Consider the following 25402-nt stretch of genomic DNA (forward strand, 5'->3'; position numbering starts at 1 on the left):
CCACCTGCGTTGTCCATAAAAAGGATTGGAGAAAAGGCATTAATAATGCAAACACACACACACACACATATATACACACACACACACACATATATATATACACACACACACACACACACACACACACACACACACACACACACACACACACACACACACACACACACACACATATATATATATATATATATATATATATATATATATATATATATATATATATATATATATATATATATTTATATATAATAATTCAATAATAAATAATCATTTAATTAAGGCAACTATAATAACTTAAAGAAACACTGGGTTTAATTGTAGAATGATGATAATTATAAAATAAATAATACAAAAATAAGAAACAAATAAATGCAAAATGATTAAATAAACAATAAATATCAATTAATTTAATTCCTTGTATTCCATAAACTAAAAATGTATATAAAATAGAAAATACAGTTTGACAGTAAAGTTAAAATATATTAATATAACTTAACAGAAACTAGACCTTTCCTTTTAAAAGTATATTTTAATTACATTTTTTAAATATTTTTTTTCCAGTATAAATAGCCTTTTGGATTTTAGGGTGGTGTCCATTGCTTAAGAACAATTCTATTTGGTGTTGAAATCAATTAACCCCTGGTGTTTATTCCTGCAAACCAGCACAGTGTAATCAAAACCTCTTCATAGTCATTTTCAAATACCTGTTTTTTGTATGAGAACACAGTAAATCTTGAATTCTCACAGTCAATCCTGACTTCAGTCTTTGGCAGCCCATTATGTGCCAGATTTTCCTCAATGTAAACTGAAGAACTGAAGAACAAGCATCAGTGAAACACAGCCTGAGAGTCTAGCGCAACACCACACAGACTATAATGAATTTTTTACACCTCAATATCTGAATTTTTAAAGCATGCTGCATTTTTGATGATTATTGCACAAAAGAGGCTTTCGTGGAGAAAAAGGTGAAGTTCTCCAGCAACAGAATTACAATACAAATGCACCTTTTCAACATCAGCTACAGCCCATCGATCCCTCACAATGTTTGGTTGTTGACGTTGATACGCTTGACCTGTGAACCCCTGGAACATTTTTTTTGGGATACGGGTTAGACGGGGACTATAGAGGATGAGGTGTTTCATTACACCTGCTCATATCAAACAACCCCTCGCCTGCGATCCTTGACTTGCCCATCAATATTAAATGAGCTCTGCTAGAGTCACTCTTTTTGGCCTGCTTTGCAATGAGGGAGGGAAAAGTCAGGTGTTCTTCAGTCACTGTCCAACAAGGAGAACGACGGACTTTCCATTATTGATGTCTAACTTTTTGAGATGCTGATTCAGTGAACTCGGATTCCCAATTTGTGGTTCGTTTCTGGATGTTCTGCGGATAAAACCGAATGAAGGATCTTGGAAAGCAAAGTCCCTCCTCTTGTTTGTGTGTGTCGGCGTCTGAATTTCTCTCCTCCTCCTCGATCCGCTCAGTCCAGTGCAGGAGAGGATGCGCACCGGCGTTTAGTGGACGCCTGGCTCTGTTTTTCTGAGAGTGTTTGAGGGACAGACGTGAAAGGGAAGGAGAGATGCCACTGGGGGGGTTTGCGGGTCTGAAGGAAAAGCTCAACCCGGGGAAGGAGGAGCTGAAGAATAATGTGGGCGACTCTCTGGGGAACCTGCAGAAGTAAGTGTGAAGCTGATTTGAGGCTATATGAGAAGATGATTGCTTGCGGTACGTGGTTTTGGTTCTGAAAGAAATATAGAATCAAGTAAAGAAGAAAATAGAACATATTTGATGAAATTATTAGTTACTTGATGTTTAAAAAGAGTTATGTATATATGTATAATAATAATTAATTTAATTAATTAATAATAAAAAAACTATTTAGTAGTGTTAATAACATCAGCATTTTAACTTCACTAATTAGAGTTTAGATGTAAAAACCTCAATGTCATTTGATATTTTCTTCTAATATTACCATTTTTCTTAGACTCTTGTGTCTAGGCTCAGAAATTGTATTTTTATAGTGACAAATAAGTTATTTCATCGCCTTTAAAGTGAATTACTGTAACATACACACAGGAGGCTGAGAAAAAATTGCTCATTTTAAGAGAAAGAGGTTTTTGCATCTGAACTCTTAATTTGTTTTTCAAACAAAGGAATAAAAATTTCAAAAATGTTATTGCATAATAATTTATTGAAAAATATTTTATATGATTCATTTTTTAAATATTTTTCAGCTAAAATGCGTTAACAAAATCATTTAAATGATCTTTTAAAGCCTCAATTATATCACTATAAAATAATAAACAAAATTTATATTTTAGATTTTTTTATCAGCCTTTCTGAAAAAATAGCTGCTGAAATTTGTTTGCTTCTTAGAAAATCTAGCAATAACACCGTTATCATGCAAAACCCTATATACTCTGAACCTTCAAAATTCTAAAATGTTCTATTGCTTTCTAGGTGTATTCATTCATATTTAATATCCAGTGCCTCTGAAGAGATTAAAAACTTGAGGACTCCACCTAGTATATACAGTTGATTTATTAGCCCGCCCTTGAATTTGATGTTTTACAGAGCAAGAAAATTTTCACAGTATGTCTGATAATATTTTTTCTTCTGGAGAAAGTCTTATTTGTTTTATTTTGGCTAGAATAAAAGCAGTTTTTAATTCTTTAAACACAATTTTAAAGTCAGAATAATTAGCCCCTTAAAGCTATTTTTTCCATAGTCTATAGAACAAACCATTGTTTTACAATAACTTGCCTAAGTGCCTATTAACATAATTAACCTAGTTAAGCCTTTAAATGTCATTTTAAGCTGTATTGAAGTGTCTTAAAAATATCTAGTCAAATATTTTGTACTGTCTTCATGGCAGAGATAAAAAAAAAAATCAGTTATTAGAAATGAGTTATTAAAACTTTTATACTTAGAAATGTGTTGAAAAAAATCTTCTCTCCGTTAAACAGAAATTGGGGAAAAAATTAAACAGGGGGGACAATAATTCAGGGGGGCTAATAATTCTGACTTCAGCTGTATGTATCTTAAAAGTATTTTGTATTAAACAGCTTAATATGTGAGATAATGTAAATAATTTCCTGTGTCTGTGTTATATTGTCAGGAAACCTCTTTAAACAGTGGGATATACGCATGTTAAATGACGCATAATATATCAAATGGAATATATATAAGCATTTTTTGATTTAGTCTATGGTGAACACTGAAAAATGTTCAAGCAATGCAATATTTATCATAATTCCTGCTTTGATTTTTCTTGCTTTCAAAGTGTGTTCAAATGGTACAGAACTGTTATTGTACATTTTAATTGCTAGAAAAGTATATTTGCAGCTCATAAGCAAGGCCATTTCCAAAAAAGCAACACATGCTATTAAATCCGTTACATATTAAATATCATCAATTATGTTATAAGTATAGTGGCTGTTTGCAGAACAAGCTTTTTTTTTATTTGCTATTCTTGACTGGATCTTTATTATGTGTTCTATTATAATCCTTGTGTCCACACAGTGTACAACATGTCTTTATGATGTTAGTGGTGATATTCAATTGCAGGTTACAATGTCCGGCCACATCTTGTCATAAGTTTTATTTGACATTATTTTTATAATGTTATTAAATCTTATGACAATTCTAAAGTTCAGATGAATCTAAAAAAAAAAAAAAAGTATGGAATTCATTGACACCAAAACTTAAAAGACAGTTTCTGATTTAAATGTGCATGCATTATTTGCAGTTAAAAAAAATTAAATTTCAGAGCAGGACTTTGTCTTAAAGTATAGCTTATGTCCATTAACAATGCTTCACAAAGATCATGGACGGCTCTGATTCCTCTTGATCCTCAATCCCGCAGTATTCAGCTTTTAGTGAGCTGCTTTCTCTGTGTGTGCAAGAACTCAGGTGTGCGTTTCAAAATGGACAGATGAAAGTAATTCATGTGAGGTGGAGGATGAGAGAAATGGTGAAGGTTCAGTAATGGAACAGGTGCGTGTGGCGAAAGGGAAGGAGAACCGAATGCAGCCTGACCTTTTCGACGGCAAACTCTGGCAACCCCTGCTGGCCTTCTCCAACGAGAGGAGAATTCACTCTGTCCATCAGTACATCACTCATAATCACTTTCAGACAACACTGAGCTCAATCTACATCAGTAAAAACTTCTTCTTTAGCTTATTTACTGTCCACCTTTTCAGCACGTGACTACTGTGTTTCGAATTTTGGGCTGCACTTTCGGTTTGCATCTATTCAAATGAACTTTAATATATCGTTTTGAATAATAAGATTGTCGAACATATTGAGTTGCTGCCCAAAAATGAACTATAGGTGCATTACTTAAGTTATTTTGCGTTATATTTGAGTATAATGCGTTATCAATTACTTTTGCATTACTGTCCTTACCCTGAAACTTGATCTCTTTCAGAGCTTGCAGTAATTGCAGCTCAGCAATTAATGATTCTCTGTATAAGCTACACCTTCATTCGCACGCCATGATTTTGCCAAGTATGATGCGATTCCCGATTGACATGTTGATCCTAAAACATCACTATTGTTCAAAAATGTAATCCATGCCTATTCCCTACCCTCAAACCCAACCTAACTGTAAATTATTTCCAAAATCAGAGGGAAATAATACTTAGATAGCAATCATGCAGAAGTGCGTAAACCTAACCTTGAGCTTAAACTTAACATAAATTGTAAATGTATACTTTAATTCGGTTTTGGCTGATTGGAACATAGTTGATCCAGGAACATGTCCTGCTGGGTGAAATCAGGTTAGGGCTTTTACTTACCTTTAAAAAACACTTTTTTTTTAGGATTTATTTAGAATAATGCTACCTTCTTGAATTTTAATATATTTTTTTTATATTTCCCAAATTAAGTTTAACAGAGAAAGGACATTTTCACAGTGTGTCTAATAATAATTTTTCTTCTGGAGAAAGTTTTATTTGTTTTATTGCAGCTAGAATAAAAGCAGTTTTAAATTTTTTTAAATACCATTTTAAGGTCAATATTATCAGCCCCTTTAAGCTCATTTGTTTTTCGATAGTCTACAGAACAAACCATCATTATACAATGACTAGCCTAACAACCACAACCTGCCTAGTTAACCTAATAAACCTAGTTAAACCTTTAAATGTCATTTTAGCTGTATAGAAGTGTCTTAAAAAATATCTGACAAATACCATTTACTATCATCCGGGCAAAGATGAAATAAAACAGTTAATAGAAATGAGTTATTACAACTATTATATTTAGAAATGTGTTGGGAAAATCTTCTCTCCGTTAAACAGAAACTGTGGGAAAAATAAACAGGGGGGCTAATAATTCAAGGGGGCTAATAATCCTGAATTTAACTGTATGCTGTATATACAAATTAATAAAAGCGGGCCAAACTTGGCCCATGGTAATCTTTCATTTGGCCTGAGAGAATGATGGGAAAGGTTGGGCAAAATTAATTTAACAGAGATCGTCAATTCTTGTCAACTTTTGTTTGTTTGTTTAATGTTATGAATAAATAATTTTTTTTTATATTAAAATGTAAATTCTGTTATCTGACAGATAGAGGACAAAGCAAAAGACAGTTAACTCCATTGTGTTCTTTTTTATTTATTAATATGATTATACAATTTTTAAAAATATTTAAAAATTTGGAATTTACAACGGCAACTTTAATGTAATACACTTTCATATATTTACCTTCGGCCCACTAGCCTAGACCTTCATAAGAAAATGTTTTGACACCCCTGCTTTAAAGCAATGTTTTTGCTATTTTTGTACTTTTTGTATTAGTTACGTAAAATCACGGTCCATTGAGACATTCCACTTTTCCATTTCTTCAATGCATTCAAAATAATAAATGCATTCTCTCATTTCATTTTTTTAAAAGTAACTCAAAAATGATTAAATAATTTTTTTAAGGAATGCTGAAATTTTAAGGATTTTTTTAAAGGAAAGTTACTTTACTCATTACTTAAAAAAAGTAATATTATTACGTAACTTGTATAACTTGTAATGCATTTCCCTCAATACAGTTTGTAAAATTTCTGTAGAATTGTCAAGAGTTTTTGGGGTTATTCATGGTCTACTAAAAGTTGTTTGTTAATTCTAATATATGTTATTAAATATTCAAAGCTGAACTGTAAGGAGTATAATATCACCTTACTCCCACTTCACTGATCGTTATTATTAAGGGATAGGAAAAAGGTGGATCTGTCCTTTCTGAACTATTTCTTATGCAACGGTAGGAAGATCGATGGCTCAAATGTGAACGAAGAGGACAACATTGAGTTGACAGAAGATGGTCGGCCGGTGGCAGCCCCTAAACGAAGCCCACCCCTATTGGACTGTGGGTGCTTTGGCCTTCCCAAACGGTACATCATCGCCATGCTCAGTGGACTGGGCTTTTGCATCTCGTTTGGCATTCGCTGTAACCTTGGTGTAGCCATTGTGGAGATGGTTAACAACAACACAGTCTACATCAACGGGACGGCCGTCATGCAGGTGAAACCAGAAATAAATAAACCGAAAAAAATATTAAAATGAGATTTACGTTCCTCTCTCATGTTAATTTAAGACCAAAGGGATTTTTAACTGGTGACCAAAAAGATTAAGAAGAAAAAAAAATCATGTAGTTAAGACTCTCAAAGTTGAAATGAATATCAATAACACTCAACGAGCAGATATCAGTTGGACACGATGGCTCAGTGGTTAGGACTGTCACCTCACAGCAAAAGGTTTGCTGGTTCGAGTCCAGGCTGGGCCAGTTGGCATTTCTCTGTGGAGTTTGCATGTTCTTTCTGTGTTCGTGTGAGTTTCCTCTGGGTACTCAGTTTCCCCTAAAGTCCAAAGACATGCGCTATAGGTGGATTTGATATCCTATATTGGCAGTGGTGTATGAGTGTGTGTGTGAATGTGAGAGTGTATGGTTGTTTCCCAGTACTAGGTTCCGGCTGGAAGGGCATTAACCGCATAATAGATATGCCGGAATAGTTGGTGGTTCATTCCGCTGTGGGAACCCCTGATAAATAAGGGACTAAGCCGAAAATGAATGAATGAATGAATGAGCAGATATCAATAAATAACAATATCAGTAATAGGAATGAGTAAACAATTTTTTTAGACAATATTATTAAAATATATATTTTTACTTTATACTTTTGACTTTTATAATAATTTTTGTCTAGCGAATGTGTTTGTATCATTCACATATGTTGTAAATTTCATCTGGATGACTTTTAAAAGAAAATTTCTGCTAAAAATTAAACATGCACAGTATTTTTCACAAACAAATAAACTTTAAATAAATATATGTACATGACAATACAATGCATTCATTCATTCATTTTCTTTTTAGCTTAGTCCCTTTATTAATCTGGGGTAGCCACAGCGGAATGAACCGCCAATTTATCCAGCATATTTTTACGCAGCGGATGCCCTTCCAGCTGCAACCCATCACTTGGAAACCCATACACACTTATTCACACACATACAGTACACTATGGACAATTTAGCCTACCCAATTCACCTGTACCACATGTCTTTGGACTTGTGAAAGGAAACCAGAGCACCCGGAGGAAACCCACGCAAGCACATAGAGAACATGCAAACTCTACACAGAAACGCCAACTGACCCTGCCGAGGCTCGAATCAGCGACCTTCTTGCTGTGAGGCGAACGTGCTACTCAATGCGTCAATAAAATGCAATTGTGTAATTTTATCTTTACAATTTAATTCATTTATTTATAATAAACATAATTTTGTAACAAGTTGGTCCCTTGTGACATCAGCTACAATATTACTTTTATTGCTTTTATATTGGCAAAGCAGTGGTGCAGTAGGTTGTGCTGTCGCCTCACAGCAAGAAGGTTGCTGGGTCGCTGGTTCGAGCCTCGGCTCAGTTGACGTTTCTGTGTGGAGTTTGCATGTTCTTCCTGCGTTCGCATGGGTTTCCTCCAGGTGCTCCGGTTTCCCCCACAGTCCAAAGACATGCGGTACAGGTTGGGTATTTTGGGAATTGCGGCTGGAAGGGCTTCCGCTGCGTAAAAACGTGCTGGACAAGTTGGCGGTTCATTCTGCTGTGGTGACCCCAGATTAATAAAGGGACTAAGCCGACAAGAAAATGAATGAATGCTTTTATATTTATAAAATTGATTAAGCTCACTGTAAATACATTTAATCTTTATTTCAGATACATGCAGTTCTTTTAAAATTTCTATTCTTTAAGAGATGCAGAAAATACAAATAAAATTAAAATATAAAAATAAAATTTGATTGAAAATAAAAAAATGTTTAACTTCGATAATAAAAATAAATGTTTTTGTTTCAGTATAATTTTGAAGCATTTGAATGCTAAAAAAAAAACCCTAAGCTTGTAAAAGCATTTATACAGTAGTCAAATGATGGAGTCCTTGGTTTAGAAAAGTTTGAAAACCCTTGGTCTAGACAGACAATTCATTTGACTCTAACAGCAATCAAGTTCAAATGATGATTATCTTCTTTTTTTCCAAGCCTGAATTCTTATCAATGGCTTTTTTTGGTAGTTAGCAGCCACAATTTCCTGTAATTTCCTGTTATAAGAGATACTGAGAGGAAGACATGATTCATGCACACACATATTCACAAGGCCATCAATATGTATACTCAGTAATGACTCATGTATATTATGCACAAAGTGTATTTTTTCTATTCTTCTTTTTAATTGAATTACAAGCTAACGTATTCTCTTCTAATGTTTGCATTGTTTAGCCAGCTCAGTTTAATTGGGATCCAGAGACAGTGGGATTAATACATGGCTCTTTTTTCTGGGGCTACATCGTCACTCAAATCCCTGGAGGTTTCATCTCTAATAAACTAGCGGCTAACAGGTGAGTTTTGTACCGGTGCACAGGCACTGAAGCCAAGACTCTTGTTCCATAACATAACTCTCATATTACATTCAAAGGTGTTTTAACATCCACACGAGTGCAGTGGCCAGGGCTGCGAGGGTTAAATTTGTGCCGTGTGTTGATTAGAGGGGTGATAGCAGTCTTGTAATAAAAGCCTCACAGGAAAAGAGGACACGTGGTTGACAGAGTTAATAATGAAAGATCCAGCAGTAGATCTCTCGCTGAAACACCAGCCACTGGAATATTACAAGTGTCACTTACACACTGTTTTGGAAAAAAAAAGAGGCAGATGGATGGATTAAATGGAGATAAAGGACTACTGAATGAACTAAAATGACTCTCTTGCATGTGATGCTGTGATGTAGTGGTGTGAAAGCATGCAGAACCTCTAAAATCACAAACATCATGTCCATTCAGTGATGAGATTTGTTAAGCAAAGTGTTTAGTTTTTTTTTACAGAAAACGAAGAGATTTTACAAATATTTAAAGTAAAAAATACATAAACTGGTTAATTCTGTGCAGCTGGAAGAGGATCTGCCTCATAAAACACATGTCAGAGTAATTGGTGGTTCATTCCGCTGTGGCGACCCCTGATGAATAAGGGACTAAGCTGAAAGATAGTGAATAAGTGAGTGGCTTAGTGCTATGCAGAAAAAAAAATCTACAGACTTTAGGTAGAAATAATGCATTATAACTTCAACATTAATAAAAAATTATGGTTGCATTTATATTTCAAACAATTCAGTGTAATATGATGATGCACTTTAATATTGTCTTCAATTATCAAAGTTCAGTATCATCAAATTTATTTGAATCTTCATTTTAGTCCTTTTCATGTTGCAGAAATTGCTCTAGGGGTCACTAACTCATCACTTTTACATCATGTCAAGGAGAAACACTTATTCATTATAAGAAATATTTAATGTCTCTCAGAATTCCAGGACTAGCGTCTCGGTTATTAAATTATTCAGAAAACATTATTATGGAGTGAGCCTGACTGTTTATTACTGAAATTATTACTTTCTTAATTTTAAATTAGTTATGATGCCTTAAATGTTTTATATTCATAATTGAAGTAACATGATCAAATATCTCTGTATCTCAGGGTGTTTGGAGCAGCCATTTTCTTGACGTCAGTGCTAAACATGTTTATTCCATCAGCTGCCAGGGTTCACTATGGTTGTGTGATGTTTGTGCGAATCTTACAAGGACTTGTGGAAGTGAGTGTCCAACAATGATCTCATCATCAAATGTTGCATTGTTTTTTTTTAACTAATTGAAAAATGTTATTATATATACATTTAATTATAAATTGTTTACTATTTGTTTGTAAATGAATCATTTACTCACCCTCATATAATTTCACAGACCATTTTGTCTATTTCTTTCTTTTCTGTAACACAAAAGCAGAACAAAAAGGTTTATTGTAATTTCACACTATTTCAAGCTCCCAAAATTAACAATAAAAATAGCCATGCTTTATATTCTCAGTCGCTTTTGAGTGGCAAAAGACTGAAATTTAAGTCATGATTCTTATGAAGGGATTATATAGACAAACATTTTCTTTCAGTATTAAATAAATAGGACATTTTGATTGAAATACATTAAGTATTAATACTAACAGTGCATTATGTTAACAGGGTGTCACATATCCAGCCTGCCATGGGATGTGGAGTAAATGGGCTCCTCCGCTTGAAAGAAGTCGTCTGGCTACTACCTCGTTCTGTGGTAAATTTGTCACAGCGTATTTTTAAAGTAAAAAAAAGACTCTTTATATGAAAGAAATTCGGAGAAAATACTATATAAATGTTGCTGTCACTATCAACGAAAATACTTTCAAACGATGCAGAAGCTAATCATTATTCGCCTATTCATAGGCTAATTAAAAGCTGGCTAACGTTACTTCGCTGACCAACTGGCGTTTTTTTGTTCGAGAATGAATCAGTATTTGAATGAGTCGTTCGAGTAAACAATTCAAAGAGTCATTCACATACCGAGCTTAAATGTCATAAAAAAAAAAAAAAAAAAAAAAAAATATATATATATATATATATATATATATATAATTGTACTTTTTTAGAAGTTATAGATATGAATCCAAATAGCGTTTATATATCAATGAATCTTAAAAAAATCTAATTTCATAAAATAAACAATTTGAAAAGTATTTTGTCAGATTTTTTTTGCCTTGACAATGCAACTTGCAAAAAAAAAAAAAAAAAGGCTGTCAATGAAAGTGTTAAAAAATAGTTTTTGCTTGTTTAACCATTTGAGCATTTATTTGGACTAAAAAAAGATCAGTTATGAATCACGTGTGGTTTAGAATCACTCGAGTGAATCAGCCTAAATGATTCAATCAATATTTTCAATTTAAAATGTAGGAAATCCTGCAGCTCTCCTCACAGAATATCTGTTGGTTGTTTTACATATCAAAAACATCTGTCAGGTAGATATATCTTACACCTTAGCTCTAAGAGGGATGTATTCTTTATCTGTGAAAAGCTCAAATAAGTTCAAATAAGTCCTATATTTTCTAATTTACCAGATAGTGTCAGGTTAAAAAGTACCAGAATTGTGTTTTATTTCTGCTGAGATATGCATCTAATGAATTTTACACTTCCATTGTTTTTGAATGTAAGTGAACAGATCTTTTTATTTTTTTTAACAAAGTGTAGATAAAAAGATAATAAATCTACAATATACAAATTCATGGTTTCTCAGAAATCATACACATTGATCACTTTCACCAAAGACTTAGAATCTATATTCAAATGCGCATTGCCCTTCAAATGCACAAAAACAGCTCTTTCCATGTGCCATGACAACCTGTGCTTCAAAACGCTCTTAACATGACCACTAAACGAAGATGGTCTCAACACAGCTACAGGTTCTCTCTGTGAAAGAGGCTTTATTCTGTTGACATAAATGAAACAGCACCCTCTTCTATGTTCAAAAGCTTACTCCAGAATTTTACACCAAATAGGAAGGTTTACAAGTGCACCCAGTGATAAACTATACATTAAGACACCTTTTCATTAAAATCCTATTTACTGTTGCTGCTAGCTGGTCCTTTAGGCAGAAGCACATGTTGGAGTGAGGTCTGAGGCATCTGCACATGTCGTCTGGCACTTGTTGCTTTAAAGTATTGATAGTTTAACAACTTTGAATAAATAACTAGAAAAAAAACTCATCATTGGGTGCACAAATCTCCCAAAATGTCAGAATTTCAAACTAAATGTAGAGGTTACAATTAAAAATTCTTCTCGCTGAAAGCTGAACTAAACTAATTATGTGAGTTTGGCACTGCCAGTTATGAGGCAACCCCCGCAATGGCTTCAAATTATTGAACTGTCACGCAAGGAGAATAGTACAGGTTGATTAATGTGCTCCTTCCTAATTTAACTTTCTTAATTATACCTGCGTGTGTGTGTGTTTGTGTGTTCTGGTTGACAGGATCTTATGCAGGAGCTGTGATAGCCATGCCACTGGCTGGAATATTAGTGCAGTATGTGGGCTGGCCCTCTGTCTTCTATATATATGGTGAGTTGATCTTTTGGTTAAAAAATAAACAAACATTATTTATATTACTACCAGGGTGACATGGTGGCTCAGTGGTTATCACTGTCGCCTCATAGCAAGAAGGTCGCTGGTTTGAGCCCCGGGTGGACCAGTTGGCATTTCTGTGTGGAAATTGCATGTTCTCTCTCTGTGTTCGCGTGGGTTTCCTCCACAGTCCAAAGACATGCACTATAGGCAAATTGAGTAAACTATATTGGTCGTAGTTAATGTGTGCGCGTGTGAGAGTGTATGGGTGATTTCCAGTACTGGGTTGCAGCTGGAAGGGAATCCGCTGTGTAAAACATATGCTGGATAAGTTGGCGGTTCATTCCGATGTGGCGACCCCTGATGAATAAAGGGACTAAGCTGAAGGAAAATGAATGAATGCATATTTCTACTAATTATCATTTTAAAAAGGAGAGAAACTAAGTGATAAGCTTCAATTTTTTTCTGTCAGTGGGTCATATATCTGTTCATTCCAAATAATTACATTTTTATTTTTTAGTTTACTAAACATTTATTAACTCATAATAAACAACCAGAAGAAATGGGAATAATTTACATTCCTATGTTTGCCAGTTACTCCCTTTGAAATGAATTGAACTCACCTGAACAGCTAAAATGGAACTGAATTGAATGAAATAAATATTATGTAATGTTTCCCAGTACTGGGTTGCAGCTGTAAGGGAATAAGCTGTGTAAACATATGCTGGATAAGTTGGCAGTTCATTTTTCTTGTGGCGACCCCTGATAAATAAAGGGACTAAACCGAAAGGGAAAAAATGAATTAATGAATATTATGCAATAACATCATAAATAGAGCGAGGCAGTGGCGCAGTAGGTAGTGCTGTTGCCTCACAGCAAGAAGGTCGCCAGCTCGCTGGTTCGAACCTCGGCTCAGTTGCCGTTTCTATGTGGAGTTTGCATGTTCTCCCTGCCTTCGCGTTGGTTTCCTCCGGGTTCTCCGGTTTCCCCCACAGTCCAAAGACATGCGGTACAAGTAAATTGGGTAGGCTAAATTGTCCGTAGTGTATGAGTGTGTGTGGATGTTTCCCAGAGATGGGTTGCGGCTGGAAGGGCATCCGCTGCGTAAAAACTTGCTGGATAAGTTGGCGGCTCATTCAGCTGTGGCGACCCCGGATTAATAAAGGGACTAAGCCAACAAGAAAATGAATGAATGAATGAATGAACATCATAAATAAAGGAGGACAATGAGTCTTTTTGGACAATACAGTTTGGACAAAATCATAGACCTATACAATCTCATGGCAGCTAGTGCTTAACAAGTAACTGTTTTGGTGAATAAGTATCTAGTTTGTTTACATTTGTACAATTTCATTCAAACATTTTTGTCAGTCTTATGCCTCGATGATGTTATATTTATACACCTTAATGCGTACCTTTTGTCCCTTAAAATTGTGTGCTTATCATATAAAAATATCACTATGTAAAATGTGAGATCATGTTGAATGTTCATGTAGTGAACATTGTTAAAAAAGTGACACTTTTAATAATTATTAGTCATCTGTGATTCTGTTTTAACATCCAGGTGTGTTTGGCATTATATGGTATATTTTCTGGATCCTGCTTGCTTATAACAGCCCAGCAGTACATCCCACCATCAGTGAGGAGGAACGAAACTACATAGAAACCTCTATTGGGGAAGGAGCCAATTTAATGAGTTCAACAGAGGTACGTGTTGTATACACACACACGCAAGCACGCAAGCACGCACGCACGCACGCACGCACGCACGCACGCACGCACGCACGCACGCACACACGCACACACACACACACACACACACACACACACACACAACTGTAGTTAGATACAACTTGCTGGTTCCAGGTTGAACCCTTATTTCTTTCAGAACAAATTTTTTTCATTTCACATTAATGATTTGAATCTCTTGTGCTCATTTGAGTATAGCAAACTCACTGACATTTTCCAGAAACCAGATTGAGATTATTTGAGTTTCATGATTAGATGCTTTATGCTGCTTAAAGTCATAGATATTATAGTGAGATTGAATGTGGTACTTAAACAATTTTTAGCTGGTACAAAGTGGCCTATAGTGTGCCAAGAAAATCTCCCCTACACAATTACAGCAGCAGCACTCTCAAACATTGATTAAAAGCAGATTGCATTCATGCTTTCTTGTTGTTTATGCCAATTCAAATGTTGCAGCAGAAATTTAAACTGGCAGCCCTTTTCTAATCTTTCATTGTGTAGCATAAGTTTAGTGTTCTGCAGTGTGATTGATAACATATTTGTATTAATGAATTGTTGCGCAAGTGTACCTAATAAAGTGGCTCGTGTTGGTGTACGTATATTAACGTATAAGCCTATATTCAGTATTTAAGCATGCTAAAGGGATAAATGAACAAAAACAGAATATTCTTTCATCATTTACTCACCCTTCACTTCTTCCAAAACTTGAGTTTATTTCTACTGTTGGACTCAAAAAATTATATTTTGAAGAAAGCTGTAACATTGACCACCAGAGTATTTGTTTTTCTTACTGTGGATGTCAGTGGTAAATGATGCAATAGTATCTGGATGCAGCCTTTATGATGCAAGCTGAGACTGCATCACTCAGCGATGCAATGTCAGACACAATGCACTCAATGGAGTGAATGACGTCACTGTGACGGGTAGGGTTAGGGGTGGGGTTGGGTGAGCGCATTAAAAAGCATTTGATGCAGCTCAGATTGCTCTGCACCGAGTCTGCAGCCAGACCCCTCTCAAATGATGGGGAATTTTTTTAAAATACCTTTAAGGTATTTTTAGAATGCCAAATTAAGTTGGGAGAAATGACTGGGAATAATAAAAAGCAGAAAACGGTTAAACTAGTTGCTCTACAAACAAATGTGTTTATGACTTTACATAAAATTTAGAATAATATAATAAAAAAATGTCAGTTTGCAACATCAAGTAAAATAACAAGCTGGTTTTAACCTCTAAAAATCAATGTAAATGAATTAGACAGGAAGACAGGTTCTGATGGCTGCTCCCGCTCACAGGTGAAGAATAAGGTCAATAAAGAAGGAGGTTAACTCGTGTATATAATCGCTTATATTTTTTTCTCTCCAGAAATTTAAAACTCCCTGGCGTGAATTCTTCACTTCTATGCCCGTCTATGCCATCATTGTAGCAAACTTCTGCCGAAGCTGGACCTTTTACCTCCTGCTCATTAGTCAACCAGCTTACTTTGAAGAGGTCTTCGGGTTCCCCATCAGCAAGGTGGATTGTTCTGTGATTTATAATTCACAGTCCTCTGTGATTTAAACTTGCTCTTAAATGCAATACACTTCACTCTAGGGTAAATGATGTTCTGCTGTTTTAGGTGGGCATTTTGTCAGCGGTGCCGCACATGGTGATGACCATCATTGTGCCAATAGGAGGCCAGCTGGCTGACTTCCTGAGGAGTCGGAAAATCCTCTCTACTACAACTGTGAGGAAAATCATGAACTGTGGAGGTAGGCAGAGTTCTCCAGGCAGCCCAACCTTAAACTCATGCCATCGGTTGAGAATTTAGCCATCATCCGATGCAAGTGCTGATGTATATTAAATTAGTATAGAAAAAATAATTAAGGGGCATTTGCACAACTAAAAATGCTAAACAAGTTTTGTTTTGTTCATTAATTTACACAACTAAAACATTTTGGGCGCCTGAAAACAAAAATGCTGAAAATGTATTTCTCACTTCTAAACAATGTGAGAAATAATTTTACCTCAAATTAGACTGAATTTTGAAGACATTTAAAAATAAAATAAAATAAACTAGCTGGTGATGTGCCAATATTTTACCCAAATTTGGATTGAAACATCCAAGCAAGTTTTAGAGTGTATAAAAATCTGTGAAATCAGTAAATCAGGTATTTGCATTGTATAATATGTGCATCTGTGAGTACCTGAAAAACATTTGCTTACCACAAGATGTGTACAAATGTATTCTGCTTATCAAATAGCATCATTACCAACTACTTGATCCATGCAAACATTCAACGATTGCAGATTTTGACAATGTTGTCAAAAGGCCTAACTTTTTTCCTGTATGAAAATTAACCATGGTTACATTGTAGTAAAAGTGTGTAGCAACCATGTAATCTTTTGACGCACTGATTAACTTTTATATAACCACAGTTTTGAGAAAAATAAAACAGTTAAACTATAGTTGGTGTAGCAAAACCAATGCTAAATTTATGTTTACCGTGTTTTAACTACAACAACTATTTCTTTTTGTTTTTGTTAATTTGCAGTAAGACCGGTTCAGTTTCTTAAGGTAGAAAACATTTTCTTTTGTAAATGCACCATAAAACACACATTTATACAATGGACACAGTTAGTTCATAAATACTTTTTTTTTTAAAGGTTACACTTAAAACTGGTGTTTTGAAAATTCATGCAACACCAAAAAATGACATAAATAAAATCAGCAAGCCATGGTTGTCTATCTGGCACATTTACAGAAAAAAATGAAACTGAATTGGAGTGAAAAATGCTTCTGTGCTCACCGACTTTAAGAGGCCATTCACACAGAATGATTAAAAACATGTAAAGCTTGCAGGGCAGTGAAAAGGGTTGAAAAAGAGAGGTATTTTATACTTGTTTAAACATTTTAAACACATGTATGAGATGCCTGATCCTACCATTGTCCCCAGGTTTTGGAATGGAGGCCACGTTGCTGTTGGTAGTGGGCTTTTCACACACTCGCGCAGTGGCCATCTCTTTCCTCATCCTGGCAGTGGGCTTCAGTGGATTTGCCATATCAGGTGACACAGGAGACAGGAGTCAGTCACATTATCCTTTATGCTGTTTCGCTGTGATTGATTCAAACCTTTTCTTGAAAATAGGATAAAATGAAAAGTATTTGCATTCATACTTCATGGCCAGCTTTAATAATGCACATATATAAAACTGTATAAAATACATGCAATTCCTTAGTATCAAATCCATAATAAGCTACAATGTGCAATATAAGATATTTTGAAAAAATTGTAAAAAATACATCTGTTTTTCAACACAGGATTCAACGTAAACCATCTGGATATAGCTCCTCGCTATGCTAGTATTCTTATGGGCATCTCTAATGGAGTGGGCACCCTCTCTGGCATGGTTTGCCCCCTCATCGTTGGTGCACTGACCAAACATAAGGTATATCACTTTATCAGATAGAAAACTACACTAGCTACCATACTAACACCTGCAAATAGCTTCCTTCTAGTCATTTTACTTCTATAGGTAAGGGTATTTGTTTATTTAAACAAATGACATGAAATGTATTAGCATCCTTATTAATATCCTCAGTGACTCTACGGTATGGGTTTAAAATAGGTTTTTAGGGAAAGACACTGCAGGTCAGTAATTGTTAGTGTCGTACTTTTCTAGTTGATATATTACATAAAGAATTGTGAAAAAATTGGTTTGATATATGCTGTATGCTTTAATTTGTATACATTTCTACACTTCTTCCAAAAACATATGGACATTGGTAAATGTCAGAATAAACATAGTTTTTTGACATTAAAGTCAAATATATTTACAGAGGGAATTTTTTTATTTATCTCTACATAATTCAGATAATACTGTGAACAGACAGAAAAAAAGTGTTATTTTTGGTAGAATAATATGTTGTATGTGTATATACCAACATATATAGCCATCTTGCCTAGTAAACATAATACACTACCTAAAAGTCTTGTCATCGATCCTAGTTGTAAGAACAACAAACAATACCTTGACTTCTAGTTAATCATTTGGAAAAGTGGCAGAAGGTAAATTTTTCAGCTGAATCATCTCTTGAACTGCATCCCAATCATCACAAATACTGCAGAGACCTATCAGAACCTGCATGAACCCAAGATTCCCCCAAATCAGTCAAGTTTAGTGAAGGAAAAATCATGGTTTGGGGTTACATTCAGTATGGGGGCGTGCAAAAGATCTGCAGAGTGGGTGGCAACATCAACAGCCTGAGGTATCAAGACATTTGTGCTGCCCATTACATTACAAACCACAGCAGAGGGCAAATTCTTCAGCGGGATAGCGCTCCTTCTATTACTTCAGCCTCCACATCAAAGTTCCTGAAAGCAAAGCAGGTCAAGGTGCTCCACAATTGGCCAGCCCAGTCACCAGATATCAACATTATTGAGCATGTCTGGGATAAGATGAAGGAGGAGGCATTAAAGTTAAATTCAAACAATCTTGATGAACACTGGAAGTCCTGCAAGAACTCTTTCTTTGCCATTCCAGATGACTTTAATAATCAGTTATTCGAGTCATTGCAGAGATGTATGAATGCAGTCTTACAAGCTCATGGAAGTCATACACCATATTAATTCTTTTTCCACTGCACCATGACCTTATATTCTATACTGTACATTATTTCTGTTAAGTGACAAGACTTTTGTCTTAGCAAAGTCAGACTTTAATGTCCTAATAAAACAATTAAAAATCAAGGCATGATCATATTTTATTTTGGTAAATAAGCCACTTCTGATACCAAATGATCAACTATAAGTCAAGTTATTATTTTATACATACATACATATATATATATATATATATATATATATATATATATATATATATATATATATATATATATATATATATATATATATATATGTTGTTTCTAAAACTTAGATAGACAACAAGACTTCTGTCAGGTAGTGTACAATGTTTACAGGATCGGTCAAAACATCATTTTTTACAGAGTTGTCATATGGATGCAAATGTTTTTAAAAAAAGTACATTTCTGTAATGCCCAAATTAACTCTAAATTAACCCTTTGCGCCCTGTTCACATGGGTCGTCGATGTTACTGCTTTCCATTGATTTTGAATGGAGTGATGTTAAGTGCTGTCAAACTGAATTGTGAGTTCGTTGAGTTGCATTGCCTCCATTAATAACTGCAAAAGTTAAAAAACATTTAACATCGGTCATTTACATTTAACAAGCATCAGAGTGCTTTATGCAAATACCAATGCAAATGCTAGCCAATGACATTTGCGCAGCGCCAGGGATTATTTGGTATGTCAAAATGGAGAAAAAGCTTAATATTACAGTTGAATCTAAATCAATGATCTAAGCTAAGCTAAAATAAAAGTGCTTGTGCCAGACCCAAAGATTGTCTGAATAGATAAAAAAATTGTCTAATTCAACTTTTTACTTTAGATAAATTGTAAAATGAGAAAAAGGCGTTTTTTTAATCAGTGACTTCTGTTCTCAAATTTTGTTCCATTTTTGTTCACTGGTATCCTCGTGACATTTCTGTCTTTAACAGACTCGCCTGGAGTGGCAGCATGTCTTCGTGATCGCCTCCATGGTGCATTACACTGGAGTCATTTTCTACGCTATCTTTGCGTCTGGAGAGAAGCAGGACTGGGCTGATCCGGAGAACACGAGTGATGAGAAGTGCGGCATCATTGGTGAAGATGAGCTTGCAGATGAAACTGAACCCAGCAGCGACAGCGGATTGGCAACCAGACAGAAGACCTATGGAACCACAGACAACTCATCAGGCCGCAAACAGGGCTGGAAGAAGAAGAGAGGGGTGACCATGCAGGCTGAAGACGATCACGAATCAAATCATTATGAAAATGGGGAATATCAGACCCAGTATCAATGACTTTTTGACATCAGACACCAGAGACAATGAGACGTAGGAACATTTATTTAAGTAACTGCAGAAATAACCCAAACCTGGGACTACAATATATTGACTGATATTCAACACACAAGCGTTTATTTGAGTTGTGAAGAATGTTTTGGATGGCTTCCCCATGATTTGACATGAAGGAATATGAGAATGATCTGTGAGTAGATAATCCACATTATGAAGAAAGTCATATTTTTACTCATCAAGGATGCATTACATGAATCAAAACAGTGAGAGTTTAGGCATTTAGAAGCATAAAAATAATGTTCCTTTGGCATTTCTGTCCATGAAATGATCTTGAAAAATGTTTTATGGCTCTATGACAGGTTGTTTATTTTGGCACATTAGATCACAGTTCAGCTTTGCCATCACAGAATAAATTCCATTATAAAATATGTTAAAACAGAAATAGAAAATGCTATTTTTAAACTCTAAATTGAATATTTCACAACATTACCGATTTACTGTATTTTTAATCAAATAAATGTGCCCTTGGTGAACATCAGAGACTTCCAAAACATAGAAAAAAATCTTTTAGATCTCTGGCCTTTCGATTGTATTGATTGTGCATTCCAAATTTAAATAACACAAACAATAGTACACATAAATGTCTGAATGCAATAGATAATTAATATCAAACCACATGGCATTTTTAACACATAATTTTAGACCAATTTTTTAAAGCCAGGTATATTTTGCAAATATTGACTATATTTATATATTTTTAAGTAGAGATGCACTGAATATTAGGCTGCCGAAAAAGGCATTTTCATTACGGTTAAAAGTGAAAAATGCCTGAAAATATGCCAATGACAAGACATTTAAATGTAGTGTACTTGTTCCTGCTGCTTGGAATAGCAGTACTGTGCTGTCATGGCAATAAAAACTGCAATAAAAACTTTCTGCCAAAAAAAATCTGGATATTTTTTAGCTTGTGTTTTTTTAAATCAATATAATGTGTTGAGTTTAATTTAAAAAGTCTTTTTATTTTTTAAAATAATACATTTATACTACAAGCAGTTTTGGATTGGGTTTTTGTTTACAGCCGAGCGGATCCAGGATTTTCAGTTTCAGTGTTCAAATTCAGAATTTTTACTTCAGTGCAACTCTAGTTTTAAGATATTAATGTATTTACAAACTTATGTTACTAATTTATGTCAAATATGCTTGTGCTTTTCTTAATATTTTTAAATAAATGCCATTTGACTTGATTTTTGACATCTATGGATGTACATTCATACTTTTGAAGTGTAACTAAAATGTCTGGACACATTAATGCAGTTTAGCAGCTAAAAAAAGAACAAAAGCAGATACATACAGAAAAGCTTTACTGTAAAATATGACTAGATCATAATTCAAGCTCAATTTGAAGTCTAGAAAATTAAAAATTAAAGCTGACAGCAAAAGTTCCATTAGTTCATTTTTATTGAATTATTTTAAGTTTTTAATGTTGTCAGTTATGCATAGAAGAGGTAAAAAAGTAAGGCATTTCTTGCATGCAATTGTGCAGCTCCACAAACCTCTTTGCTGAAATCTTCAAAACTATTATTTACTGTATTAATCAAGAAAGTTAAAAAGATCAGAAAAGGAATGAATATTTAGTTGAATGCCTTAAATATCTAATAATTCTGTTTACCGTTTACATATGTGTTGGGGAAACTTATGTTTGGCTGAATACATTAACCATTTTAACCATTAACCATTTTAGTATCAAAAAACATATTAAATTAAATATGGATCTCATTAAAAAACCATCCACAATGTGCCTGATTATTATTTCTTTCTTCCACAATACCTGCTACGAAAGAGACATTTGATGTCCAAATGATTGTTTGAAATGTGCACTTTATCATTGCATCACTGTAACAGATATCTATTTATTGGAGGATAATAAAAATGCTTTCAATTGATCTTTTATAAAATTCTATGTGACAAAAATTGTAACATTTATGGTAAAAAATTCATCAGTGGTTGCCAGAATTTTACAGTTAAAAATATGTTATATAGAAACCGTAATTATATTCCATTAATTTCATTAACTTAAAGTTATATCAATGCATTCTCATGGAAATTGTTGATTTAGTGGCTAATTTGTATTTATTTGTACATATAAGTACAATTTGCTCATCCAACAATGAGGAACAGGGTAAGGTATGGGGTTTATGAACGAAATTGTATGAAATTGTGCAAATTGGCCACTTTTCTGACAATAAAATAGTTACATTTCCTCATGAGATCAGGCTGGTTGAAGTACTTAACATCTACATATTGAATTTTTGTTACACAGAGAAAAAAAAAACATAACCATAAGCATGTCTTGATGAGAAAATCATATCATGAACTAATGCTTAACACAAAGTAATAGAAGGTGCTCATTGTCATCCACACAACTACTAAACACTATCATGGTAAAACACATCAAATTAAAGTAATGCAATAAACATTACAGTATGTAAAACTGAAAACTGATAACCACAGTAATTTACGATATATATGAAGGAAACTTACTGTAAAAAATAAAAGGTTGACTCAACTTAAATTTAAAAAAATTGTAAGGCAACTTGCTGCACAGCCATTTTGAGTTGACTCAACTTTTAATCCAATTCAAAAAAGCTATGCAGCAAGTTGCCTTACAGTTTTAGGTTGAGTCAAATTCTTTAACAGTAAACCAGGTTACAGATTTTTAACAGTTTTTTTAACCATTGAAATCAACCGTAATTTTTACAGTGGTATAATAATAAAGCAGAACCACAATAATGTTTTTATGTAGTTCAGAAAGTTTGCATCATTTAGATACTGTACATTTGACTACACAGTTTAAATGGCGTCTTACAGTATTAATGAGTCAAGTGTGGAAGAACAGAAACTGAAGAAGACTCAAGCGAGACTGATATCTTACGACATGTTCTTTCTCAAGGAGCACAGATGCTTGTTTATTTTATGCTGAGATGCTTAAATTGGCTCACTTTGTCTTTGTTGGGAGCGAGCTGCAAATCTCCTGGTTTGTGTCATGAGGGAGTAAACATCCTTCACGTTATCGCTATTCTTAAACACATTAGTCCGACCACCCAAAACACTGTCATCTGTTTGGTAACGTATTGCAGATTTTGAAATATAATATCTTTGCTGCGGCATGATATTAAAAATTACAGCAAAATAAAAGAGAAAAAAATTAATAAAATTAAAATAAAATAGTAAACACTCTTAATATTTTTTATCACTTATAAGCTATCTGTCTATCTATCTATCTATCTATCTATCTATCTATCTATCTATCTATCTATCTATCTATCTATCTATCTATCTATCTATCTATCTATCTATCTATCTATCTATCCATCCATCCATCCATCCATCCATCCATCCATCTGTCTATCTACGTGTCTTTCTGTCTGTCTGTCTGTCTGTCTGTCTGCTCCAAATCTAAATTATATTAAAAAAAAAAAAAAAAAAAAAAACTTGGATGGTCTGTCTTGTTATTACAGTTTTTCTCCAATGGTTTGACTTGAAACAGGAAACAGGTATTACAGTCTCAAAATTCTAAAATCATTTGGCAAAACACTGTTACAGTTTAGCACAACACTAAAGCTCACTTGCAAAAGCTCATTCCTTTCCCAAAACAGTTCACTAATGTGTCAAAACTAAATTTCCTTCTCATTTAAACAGTCAGTGCCCCAAAAATGCTTCGTCCCTTTAGCATTGTGTAAGCACTGCAAGTCAAAATGTTTAGATGTTTTGTCATTATGGCAAAGGACCACTAAAATTTCCCTCATGTCCACTTTACAGTCTTAGCCCTGTCCTTCATTGACAATAGTTACTGTACTGTTTTTGTCTAGCTAACAGAATACAACTGTGTATAAAACTAACTAACTAACTAAATAAATAAAAGAAATAGGATTTTTGGGTAAGAGTAGCCTCCAAGTTTTGACATCACACATTGCACTCATACTGCCAAGGGAATGGTAACTCCTTTTTTATTGTAATGATCAACCACACACAAAGTAACTTCCATATATCAAAGCAAAAATCTATCAAATAAAAAATAAATACCTGTAATAAATTGTAATCAAATGTTTCAAGGATTCACCATGGTGTTCATGGTATTATGGTCTTGACTAAAAACAGACCATTGTGCATGTAATGAATTACAATAAAATGACGTTGACATATTTTGGAGAAAACAACCATTAGACTGAGAACTAACAATCAGTTTAGATCAACAAGATCTATTCATTTGGAAATTGTGATAAATGTCGGCTATCTGTACTTAACTATTTGCAAAGATGTACTTAGACATTTGCGATTTGATGAAATGAATGAGAAATTCAATTTTGTTTTCAACACTTGCCAAGGGGTTTGGAGGTTTGTCCAGGTTGTTTTGAGAATGTTAATTTCCGTTTCAAGAAATGAGCCAAACCAATGGAGAAAAACTGTAACTTTTATAGTCTAAAATAATATACAGAATTTGCTTTTTAAAGTTTTTGTTTTAACATCTTCATTTTATTTATTTATTTTAAACATGACTATTTTGGGGATTATTTTAGTAATTTATTTTTTTTTTTTCATGCTTTAAATTTGAATTTAACCGTAGATAGTCAATTCTAAATCCTAAATATTTATACTTCAGCAATATTTCTTTTAAGATTACATGAATACTTTGAATAGTTTTCCTAAACTATTGGGTCACATGTTAATAAAGTGAACAAACATTCATCATTTATTAATTTATTTTCCTTCGGCTTATCCCTGATTATTAGGGGTCTCTACAGTGGAATAAACCGCCAACTATTTCAGCTTATGTTTCATGCAGCAGATGCAACCCAGTACTGGGGAACACCCATATACTTCAGACAATTTAATTTATTCAAGTCATCAATAGCGCATGCGAACACAGTGAGAACATCCAAACTCCACACAGAAACGCCAAATGGTCCAGACAGGACTTGAACCAGTGACCTACTTGCTGTGAGGTGACAGTGCTAACCACTGACCCACAATGCTGCCCCTGTGAACAAACAATGAACAATACATGTATTACAATGTTTATTCATCTAATTAATGATATGAATTTCAAGTCGTCCATTGTTAGTTATTGTTAGCTCAGCAGAGCATTACCTAATGTTTAAAAGCATGATTTACATAGTAAATGCTGTGCAAGTATTCTCCAGTTTTCAAGTATTGTTTATTCTTAGTTCATGTTAGTAAATTATTTTGATTTTAACTCTACTATGTGTTAACAAATAGTCTTTTTAGGTAAATCCTGGGAAAGTTCAAGGTTGTGGACCTTG

At 34.1% G+C, this 25402-nt stretch overlaps 1 protein-coding gene and 2 long non-coding RNA genes across 5 annotated transcripts in view; 1 reads left to right on the forward strand and 2 right to left on the reverse strand.

Moving 5' to 3' along the window:
• Positions 1 to 382: 382 nt before the first annotated feature.
• Positions 383 to 17300, reverse strand: LOC147839690 (uncharacterized). The gene is made up of 3 exons (XR_015514830.1): positions 17108 to 17300; positions 10245 to 10287; positions 383 to 1741 (listed from the first exon to the last, which is right to left on the reverse strand). It is a non-coding gene; the product is annotated as an uncharacterized LOC147839690 (long non-coding RNA).
• slc17a8 (solute carrier family 17 member 8) lies at positions 830 to 23980 on the forward strand. 3 transcript variants are annotated; one of them, XM_087292227.1, is made up of 13 exons: positions 830 to 1677; positions 6255 to 6510; positions 8755 to 8873; positions 10000 to 10114; positions 10535 to 10622; positions 12348 to 12434; positions 14002 to 14144; positions 15549 to 15698; positions 15802 to 15934; positions 17120 to 17230; positions 17485 to 17612; positions 19740 to 22637; positions 22736 to 23980. In XM_087292227.1, the coding sequence occupies exons 1-12, from the start codon at positions 1580 to 1582 to the stop codon at positions 20082 to 20084; spliced, it is 1773 nt and encodes a 590-aa protein (XP_087148353.1). In that variant the 5' UTR covers positions 830 to 1579; the 3' UTR covers positions 20085 to 22637; positions 22736 to 23980.
• The window catches only part of LOC147839691 (uncharacterized), a 31099-nt gene continuing 25438 nt past the window's right edge, over positions 19742 to 25402 (reverse strand). Inside the window, exon 3 of the long non-coding RNA XR_015514829.1 lies at positions 19742 to 19951. This is a non-coding gene — a long non-coding RNA (uncharacterized LOC147839691). The remainder of the gene's footprint in view (positions 19952 to 25402) is intronic.

The sequence above is a fragment of the Danio rerio genome, chromosome 18 (genome assembly GCF_052040795.2).
Source record: "Danio rerio strain M-AB ecotype USA chromosome 18, GRCz13ab, whole genome shotgun sequence".
Lineage (NCBI taxonomy): Eukaryota > Metazoa > Chordata > Actinopteri > Cypriniformes > Danionidae > Danio > Danio rerio.